Genomic DNA, 10,137 nt, shown 5'->3' with positions numbered 1-10,137 from the left:
AAAGTATGAGGGGGCTAAGTGTCATTAGATGAAAAGTTAAACATGAAACCTACCTATAAGTGTAGCCACTATCTCATTTCATAATCATCTTGGCCTCTACATTAAGTTCTTAAATTGAGAAACCTCATTCTAACCCCAAATCTCGTTTTTGAGTGGGCAACCCGCAAAGATCTGACGATTTCTGGAGATCTAACCGTCAGATCGGTCTCAAATTTTAAGATTTCCACTAGTTAGATCTTTGATCGAGAGTTGCGAAATCTGGTTTTAATCAAGAAATCCTAACAGTGAGGAAATGAGTTTTCTGGCAACTTTTAAGCTTTCCAGCGACTGTAGCGGTTGTTTCCGATAACAACGAGCATATTGGTTTGTAGATCTTGGTGAGACGGTTCCGTGGCCGCTTGAATCGCCTAAATCGGAGCTCGTTTGATATAGTTCTGGGCTATCCAAGTGTCTTCAAGCATAAACCTCAAAGGTACATGTTTATTAAAAAGGGTTACTTTCGTGTACGGATTTGCATGAAACTTGGTAGGATGATAGATCAGATCTTGATTATTGAAAAGTAACGAACTTGATTATAAATATGTTAGTTGGTTCGGTTCGGTTCGTAAAAAAGAGGACTAAACAAAGTAGGAGTTGCAAGATGCAAGATAAACCTAAGTTGCATGATGCAAGACAGGCCTAAGTTGCAAGATGTACTTGCAAATGCGAGATGCGAGATAAGCAGTATTGCAAATGCAAGATGAAATTGCAAATATGAGATGTGAGATAGGTAGTCTTGCAAATGTAAGATGGACTTGCGAGATGCAAGATAAGCTGATTTGAAAATGCGAATTGGGTTAATTACTACGCGTACATGTTAAACAGTTAGTTGTGCTCAATTGAAGAAAGAAATTACAACTAACTCCGAGTGTAATAGGATCCAACTGAGTTTCTAGACACCCTTTTCCTTTAAACGTTTTGAGGCTGTATGCATACTCGTAGGAAGAAAGTTGATATGCCTCACTTTAGTTTGGTGACATATATTGTATGTATGTTATATAATTATATTGAATGTTTGACAGAACAAGTTTGTCGGCGCGTGAACAAATCTTCAGATTTTACATGTGTCATGAAAGAAAGTAAGTATAATGCATGCTAGTAAGTACATGCTTGTTGGTATAGGTTCCCTGCATGGATAATAGTTATTGTTCCTTCTATGGATAATATATAGTGTTTCTTGTATGGATAATACACAGAGTTCCTTTAATGGATAATATCTATTGTTCCTTATATGGATAATACACGTTGTTCCTTCTATGGATAATATATAGTGTTTCTTGTATGGATAATACACAGAGTTCCTTTAATGGATAATACACGACATTCCTTAGTTCAAAGCTCATTATATGGATAATAGCAAATGTTCCTTTAATAGATATTATGTAATGTTCCACCTATGAATATTTATAAAAGTTGTTTATGTGTAAAGAATAAAGCTAGAAATCACCCAGCGTGTAGTTGACTTTTAGTATGCATATAGGTATGGTTGATGACTTGGCAAGCTTGAGGTGCGTACAATGCTATCCATATTGAAGATTAGTTAGAGAAAGAGGTTGATTATGTAAAAGTTTTAGTTTCCGCTACAAAGTGTATATGCTTCCGCTGTAATAAACTGAGTTTATGAGTAAATCCAACGTTAAAATAGGGCTCCTGGGTCTGGGGCCTTACAAATCAATCCAAGATCACAAGGCCGGTGATGATTCTTGCACTTTCTCTCATTACAGTTTTCTCTCTCTTACGATAATGGAGATGGTGGAAATGGTTGGTTCCTTCCTAATGTCGTTTAAATACATGCCTAATTTGGTTAATTGACACAAGGACCCCCTGTTTATTTCCATACACACCAAGCTTTAAAAACACAAAATATTCATTCTTATTCATCAAACCCGATTATTATAAAAACTCTAGGTCGTTACATAACGCCACATCTATGATTTTCATGATCTCTAAACATTTTGATCACTTATAGAAACTAGATACTTACAATGAGATCTTTATTTTAATCAAAATATGTTTTAAAGGTATTGTGTATTTTGCTATGTACAATATATGTGAAAAATTTGTTGGGCGCATGCTATAACTATCCTTACTAAGGTACCCTTTTAGGAATGGTAATTTCACACTGATTTGTCATATATGACATTCAAAACACTTGAATAGGACAAAAATGTATTCTAATCAGTTTAAACATGACTATAGTTTATAAATCACAGGGATTCTTCACAGTTTACATCATTAGTTAAAAAAAATGAAGATCTCACTCTTATGTGTGTCATAAATGTATGCATTCTTGAAGATTCATTTGCTCCATATTTGCATCACTATTAAGAGGTATTAAGAGGCTGGGCAATCAAGTCTCATTATTTGTTCGAACATTGAACAAATCTCTATGGCCATTTGATGTTTTAATTTGTGTCATAATTATATGGGATGTTTCTTTCTTTTTTTTTTAAATAGCGGTAGGGGGTTTGACGTGTAAACATATCCAGCTTGGAGCCATGTCTAAGATCGATTGAAGTTTCATGACTCATCCTTCCCACGTTGGCTAAGCATTTTATATGAAACTTTTAAAACCGGTACCCAAAATAACGGATTATGAGTCTTAGACCCTAATAGGACGCTTACCTGGATAAGAATGACGAATACGATATTGAATTATCTGGATACGGGAGTGTATGTAGAGATGCAATGATTGATAGTGATTGTGAAAAAGGAGTGATAGCTATATCTCATTAAATCTTCCTCTCTAGATGAGAGATAATTTCTGTTATCCGTAAGTACAAAAAGTGAGCATTAAATGATTACATGATGGTCGGAACTACACCCTAGTTTCTAGCGGGCAAACTTATTATCCGACGGACTATCAGGCCCTCGGGTTGTCAGGTGGCGGCCTAGTATATCTTTATATCATATTGCAATCTTCCGTAAACCTTGCTTCACATGAACCTTTCCTTCTTCCGGTGAACTACTCCTAGTTCCGGCCACTAGGTTGTCTTTACTGCCCGCTTGTTAGCCAAACAGCAATCCTTCCAACTTGTTGGTAACGCGCCTTTGTTTTATCCCTAGGTCTCCGAAACACCTATGGTAACTCAAAAACAATCCTTCCATTTCACCTATCCATCCAAACCTTATTCCCTTTTCTAGGTCAAGCAAGTCTCGTTGGATACCTCCACATACCATCAAAATAAAAAAAACAAATATTAAATGATAAAGAAAAAAAACTAAAAGAACATTCGAGAAAGGTGAAAATAGTCATCCTTATCATTATCCATGCCATTAATATAAGTGACAATAAGGCTGAGGGGTGTGGGGGGCGCGAGAGGGGGCGCGAGTGGGGGCGCCAGCCAATAATATTGTGACGTGTGGCAGAGAGAGAAACTTGATAAGATGGGTGTTGGTAGTGGTGCTCGCGCCCCGGGACATGGTGTGGAGGGGCGCGAGAGGGGGCGCGAGCGGTTTTTTTTTTTTTATTTTTTTATAAATGTATTAAAAAAACGTATTATTAAAAAAACTCATAAATTATTTAAAAAAACACACATTAATTAAAAAAAAAATTAATCACAAACTGTAGACCTTCTTCCCCGACCAAGCACCGCTCTGCCGGTAAGAACACCACCAACTCCGGCAATCTGTTCTCCGGCAACCCTCCAACCTCGACCAACCATTTTTCCACATACCCCTTTAACCCCAATACCGACATCACCACTAAACTTCTGTACTCGTACTTCCTGACTGTTGATTCAAATCCGGTGCCGCGACCAAGAATTTCATATCTGATTTGATGGGTCCAAGCAATCGCAGTGGTGGCCATTTTCGGGAAAATTAGGGGTCTTGACCTGTTGAAAGATGTGAACTGGTGGTTTTCTTTTGTTCGTCGGAAGCTCGCCGGAAGACCAAGTACTTCTCCGATGCCGGCTACAATAATAATAATGCACAATTTTTTTTTTTTTAATAAACAAAGAGCCCAACGGCTCTATTTACGCATTCCCATGCCGTTCACCAGCGCTACCCCTCTTGCGCCTGCCTCTTTTTCCGCGCTCGCGCCCCTCTCGCGCCTCGGTGGTGTGGTGCTCGCGCCCCGGGGCGCGAGCGGCTGTCCTCTTGCGCCCTTTCTCACGCTCCACACCCCTCAGCCTAATAAAGATTATGTAACAAGTAACAAAATATATCAATCAGAAGGTACTAGAACTATACTACAAATCATCATCATCTTTCTGATATCGAATATTCTCTATAATAATAACCTCAGCTTCACCGCCCACTGTTAAACCCTAAAACTCAACAACCGGCGAATCAATGGACGCCGCTAAATTAGAGCAATTGAAGCTCTTCATCAGTCGCATCGAGTCCGATCCTTCAATCCTCAGTGATCCTTCACTCTCCTTCTTCCGCGACTATCTCGAAAGGTAAATTTATCAATTAATTAGGGTTTCTAATTGTAATTTCTTGCTTATATGTTTTGATTTTGGTTTCAGCCTCGGTGCTAAGCTTCCGGCGTCTGCTTACAAGAGTGAATCGGTAAGTTGATTGATTATTTGGTATTTTATTCATTTGTTGATTCCTTTAAGATGCTGAATAGGCTATGTAGAATGTGTTCATATATCAGTTATTGTTGACATGTAGTAGGAAATGTTTTGAAAAATAGTTAGGGTTTTTATTCATGAAATCAAGTTTTTAGGCTGGAATTATGCCTAGTGTGCAATGGTGATAATCTGAAAAATTGGGAGATTGATTGCGTTTGGTAGATAAAAATGCCTAAAAGAATCAGTTTTTGATATATTTAAAAAAAAACCCTAGATGTTGTTATATTGTATGGCATAGCGGCGCTATCTTTGCTATTAACAACTATGATTGTTGACAAGGACAAGAATAAGGGACTGATGAACTATGTATGGGTTGAGTGATACGATAAACTTTTAAGTGGTTTTCAGTTGAGGAAACACGGTTATAACATAAAAGTTTGCACGGGCTAATGCGACTCTGTTTATTAGTACATGAAAAATGAATACAATGAATCGAAAGAAGAGCAACTACAAAGATAAATTCAAAATTCAAGATAATAATCCTAAAATCAAAACTAGGTATTATCTTTTGAAGGGTGCGGTTTGTTTGCGGAATTGATAGGAGTTGGAACTAATTCCATAAAAAATGTGTTTGGTTTGCATGGGTTGAATTTCATTTGGAATTAGTTCCCTTATTCATCGGATTTCAAGAATCCTTCACATAAGGGATGGAATTCTTAATATTGGAATGTTTGTAAAATACTAGAAAGTAGAAACTCAAACTCCTTTCCATTTCTTCCGGTTATTGACTTTTTGTCTATTGTTATTCCAAACTTTGTTCTTATTTCAGTTAATTCACGGTTCCTATTTCTAGACTAAGCAGTTAATGCAGAAAAATATCATTTATTGGTCGAGGACCGATATTTGAGAATTCGGTTATTGCGGTGGGATATCGGTAATTTTAATCTCATGCAGAATTTATATATATAGCACTTTAAAACTAAAAATTCAGTCTCCTACTATTAACAAATTATCCTTTTGCAGCTTGCAAAACACTAACAATTGTAGCAAGTAGGAACTGATTAAATTTAAGACTCAAAACACTAACATTAAACACTAAAAATTGAAATTTAAAACTTAAAACACTGATATGGGAATATCGGTGAAATATCGGTCAATATCGGTCAATATTATCGGTACCGATATTCTGACCGATATTTCACATGAGGACCGATAACCTAGATACCACCGAGATTGACCGCATATTTCTAGATTTGCTTATACTTTTTCCATATTTTAGTTTTTCCGATTTTTTAAATTCATGATCATATCTAATCATTTCTAGTTTTTCCGATTTTTTAAATTCATGATCATATCTAATCATTTCCTATAACAGTTAAGAGTGACTTTTTTAGTCGAATGAATTCTTTAGTGATTATATTCGTTTTATTTATATATTTATTTTTTATCAAAATGAGTTTTTTTGTTCTATTTAATCATATCGGTTTCAGACATTGAAATGGAAGACTAACAAACGAGTGAGTTCTTTTATCAAAACAAAAAACAACATCAATTAATGAGTTGTAGAATACTAATGAAATATCAAGAAAAGGAAATTGGAAGTGTGGTTAAGTTTCGTGTTTTGCTCTATAAATTTCATCCCAGAAAATGTTATCCAAATAAAGTAGGCACGCAGAAGAATTTAGGGATAAAGAAGAACGATGTTAGGGTTGTTGACGATGATTGCAGATTTGGGGGTGTTTCGGTTTAAGGGGCATTTTTTGTCATTAAAGATTATGCATTTCAATTCCATTAAAAAATTTACCTGTCAAACACCTTCAGTTTTTATAGGATTCCGTTCAAATTCCAATTCTTTTGCAAAACATACCATTATCTTTTCTCTATTCTTTGAACTTGACTCCAACTCGTGTATTATCATTTTTGAATAAATGACTAATTTGACCTTGCAGAAGCCATATGTTGTTGAAGAGAGTGATGAAGAAACTGAACATCCTCAAGAAGAAGAAGAGGATGAGATAGTAGAATCTGACATTGAATTTGAAGGTGAAACTGTTGAACCTGATAATGATCCTCCACAAAAGGTTAGTCTTTTTTAATAGCATTTTTATTTTTCTGATTGCATCGTCTTTTATTTGTTTTTTAATTGTTTATATTGTAGATGGGCGATTCTTCGGTGGAAGTCTCTGAAGAAAACCGTGATGCTTCTCAAGAGGCAAAAGCAAAAGCCATGGAAGCAATTTCTGATGGTATTTTACCTTTTTATTCTTATTATTGTCAGTTAGTTATATTTTGATTGGAAATTTATCATTTTTTTTATATTAACGAGTAACTCAACTTGTTGTGATGAACAGGTAAACTAGAGGAAGCAGTTGAGCATCTCACCGAGGCGATATTGCTCAACCCAACTTCTGCTATAATGTATGCAACCAGAGGTAAACACGAACAATTTTTTGACAAAAGGTTATGTTTTTATTGTGATATCAAGACATGAAATCTCAATTTGTTCTTTTGCTTGATTTATTTGATTACTATACAGCTTCTGTATATATCAAAATGAAGAAACCAAATGCTGCCATTCGGGATGCGGATGCTGCTCTAAAGGTTGTTTCCATTTTTATAATTGCTCACAAGTCAAACATGACTCTTTCTACCTTTTGATCATCATTGTTTTTATTTATTTGGGGTGTAAATGAGCCAAGCAGATCCTGGGGTCGTCTAGGCTCAGGCTCGGTTTGTTTAACATAAGAGAGCCTGAGCCTGAGCTCAGCTCGTTTTGAGCTCTATTTCTAAAGCTCGAGCTCAGCATGTTTATTATTTATATTTAATTTATAGTTATTTATATTTAATTTATAGTTATTTTTTTTATATTTTTCATAACAGTTTTGATATAATACATGACAGTAGTTGTTAAAATATATCTCTATATATAACATAAAAGGTTTTGTAAATAATAGGCTTGTTTAGGCTTGCGAGCCAGCTCAGGCGTGATAAGTGAAGCTTGGGCTCGTTCATTAAACAAAGCTGTTTAGCTTGATTTCGTTTAAGCTTGGCTTGACTCGAAATCGGGTAGCATACGAGCATGTTGATGAATTAATATATTTGTAAATGGTGCGACTTAGCATCCATGTTGATGAAATTATGTATCAAATGCAAATGAGATGAACTTGTGTAATGAGTGATCTGTGTATTGTTTATGTGTTTTGTTGGTTTATCAATTACTTTGATAACTATTAACCAACTAACTTCATTTCCAACATATTTTTCCAGATAAACCCAGATTCTGCTAAAGGCTATAAATCACGTGGAATTGCACGGTCAATGCTTGGTCAATGGGAAGAGGCTGCAAAGGATCTTCATGTAGCATCAAATATTGATTTTGATGAAGAAATAAGTTCCATCCTTAAGAAGGTATGTAGATGCACATTTGTCCAATACTAGCTGTTTTTATTTGGAGATATGGTAGCAACTTTTGATTTTGTTTAATACTTTTTTAAGATTATCAATAGCGCACACAAATATGGTAAAAAGGTAAAAATCCTATCACCATGCATCTTTAATATTCTTTTATTTTGTAGGCAGGGCTTGATTTAATGAGATAGGTTACTAGCTAAGATTGTTTTGCGTTCCTTATATAGGCTATGAATAAACCAGCAATTGGTTTATATTTTACATCACAAAGACTCAATTGCCAATAATGTGCGTACACACGCGTAAAAAATATATTATGTGTGTGCGCTTTTGATAATCTGTTTTTTAAAAGATAAATTAATTATCATTTGTTCATGACCTTCATACCTAATGCAAACCATTCTTGGCCTGCAAGATTTTTCATTCAATCAACTAATCAAGCACTGTTTACAAAATCAAAGTAAAATAAAGATGCCTTATGAATATCTTTTTTTTTTTTAACATTCTGTCCAATACTAGCTGCAAAAGGATCTTCATGTCATCAAATACTGGATTATAAAACATCAGAATGCTCGCTTCTTGTTTCTTTTGTCTTGTACTTGTATATTGAAATGATGTTTTAGAAAACCTTGAAGTCGGTCTCAATCTACAAATTTTTTATACAAGTTTTATTGTTCAATCATCTTAACTGATTTATGTCGCATACTCGCATAGGTTGAACCAAATGCACACAAAATAGTCGACCATCGTAGGAAGTATGATAAGCTGAGGAAAGAGCGAGAGGACAGGAAAGCAGAACGCGAGCGGCAACGTCGCAAAGCTGAAGCGAAGGCAAGTTTTATTTGTTTATTCTTTCAAAACTTTATTTTGTTTTCGTTACCTGTTCAATTTATAGTATCTGATAATTTGTGATGTTATGCGTATAGGCTGCATATGAGAAGGCTAAAAAGGAAGAAAAAGCATCTTCAAGTGAAAGATCTGGAGGTAAGCCAGGTGGCTTCCCTGGTGGTTTCCCAGGTGGCATGCCTGGTGGGTTCCCAGGTGGTATGCCTGGTGGGTTCCCAGGTGGCATGCCTAGCGGGTTTCCTGGTGCTGGTGCTGGAGGTGGTATGCCTGGTGGGTTCCCTGGTGCGGGTGCAAGTGGTATGCCTGGTGGGTTCCCTGGTGCTGGTGCCGGAGGGGGTATGCCAGGTGGCATTGACTACAGCAAAATCTTAAATGTATGGCTTGTATGTGTGTGTATATATATATATATAAAATAGATGACACATACAAATGCATCATACATATACCTATAAACATACAAGTGTGCATATTTGTTTCCTTTTATTAATTAATTCATGAGGTTATTCTCAGGTCATTCATTTTGATGTTTTCTCTCTTCAACAGGATCCTGAATTAATGGAAGCATTTAAAGATCCTGAAGTAATGGCTGCTCTGCAAGATGGTATGTTCGCATGTCTTTTCACTCCATGTGATCTAGAATGAGCTTTTGTGCAGTTCTGATTGGTGCGAAGTGATGATTTGTTTTCTTTTTCCAGTTATGAAGAACCCTGCGAATCTGGCGAAACACCAAGCGAACCCGAAGGTTGCTCCGCTTATTGCAAAAATGATGAGCAAATTTGGCGGGCCCAAGTGAAGAACACATGCTGTGGAAATCTAGTCTTGATTTATGAGTCAAATGTTTTTGTTGGTTTTATGTGTTGGAACGGAAGAGTGAATACCTTTGTGTCGGTCGGTGTATTTGGTATATTTAAGGTTTTCGAGATCTTTTATCTTTTCTTTCTGAATTGAATCTAAAACAAAATAGCAACTGTTTCCAGGTTTTCTTTAGTTGTGTTTTCTCTGATGGGTTTCCTATCTAAACATAAGATGACATGGATGAAAATGGCAACAAAATAGTTTTGAACAAAATAACATTAAGAGCCTAATGCCTATGGTTATAAATTAGTTAAGTTATCGTATTTGACATCATGATTAATCTTATTTAGAATTATTGAAATTAAAAATTAAAAATACTGTGCTTTGAACTTAATTTCTCGAGCTTGGCTCATTTATAGACAGACAAGATTTCAAATGAGCTTCGAGCGGTGATAGTTTTGAACAATCCTAATTAGAATGATCAAGATAAGAGGAAGTGATTGACCTGATGGGTCAGCAACCGTTT

At 35.8% G+C, this 10,137-nt stretch overlaps 1 protein-coding gene across 1 annotated transcript; it reads left to right on the top strand.

Annotated features, from left to right (window-relative positions):
- The first annotated feature begins 4,335 nt into the window (after nucleotides 1-4,335).
- On the top strand, nucleotides 4,336-9,668 carry LOC143631979 (FAM10 family protein At4g22670-like). Its single transcript, XM_077100585.1, has 11 exons — nucleotides 4,336-4,445; nucleotides 4,515-4,557; nucleotides 6,512-6,643; nucleotides 6,721-6,808; nucleotides 6,914-6,994; nucleotides 7,099-7,163; nucleotides 7,830-7,970; nucleotides 8,685-8,801; nucleotides 8,897-9,190; nucleotides 9,360-9,417; nucleotides 9,512-9,668. The coding sequence occupies exons 1-11, from the start codon at nucleotides 4,336-4,338 to the stop codon at nucleotides 9,607-9,609; spliced, it is 1,227 nt and encodes a 408-aa protein (XP_076956700.1). The 3' UTR covers nucleotides 9,610-9,668.
- The last annotated feature ends 469 nt before the right edge of the window (nucleotides 9,669-10,137 follow it).

Source organism: Bidens hawaiensis, unplaced genomic scaffold (genome assembly GCF_021521415.1).
Source record: "Bidens hawaiensis isolate Kalapana, Puna unplaced genomic scaffold, B.hawaiensis_p1.1 tig00006302_1, whole genome shotgun sequence".
Classification (NCBI taxonomy): domain Eukaryota; kingdom Viridiplantae; phylum Streptophyta; class Magnoliopsida; order Asterales; family Asteraceae; genus Bidens; species Bidens hawaiensis.
Note: the sequence above shows the minus strand (reverse complement) of the source record. Positions and strands in the feature narration are given on the sequence as shown.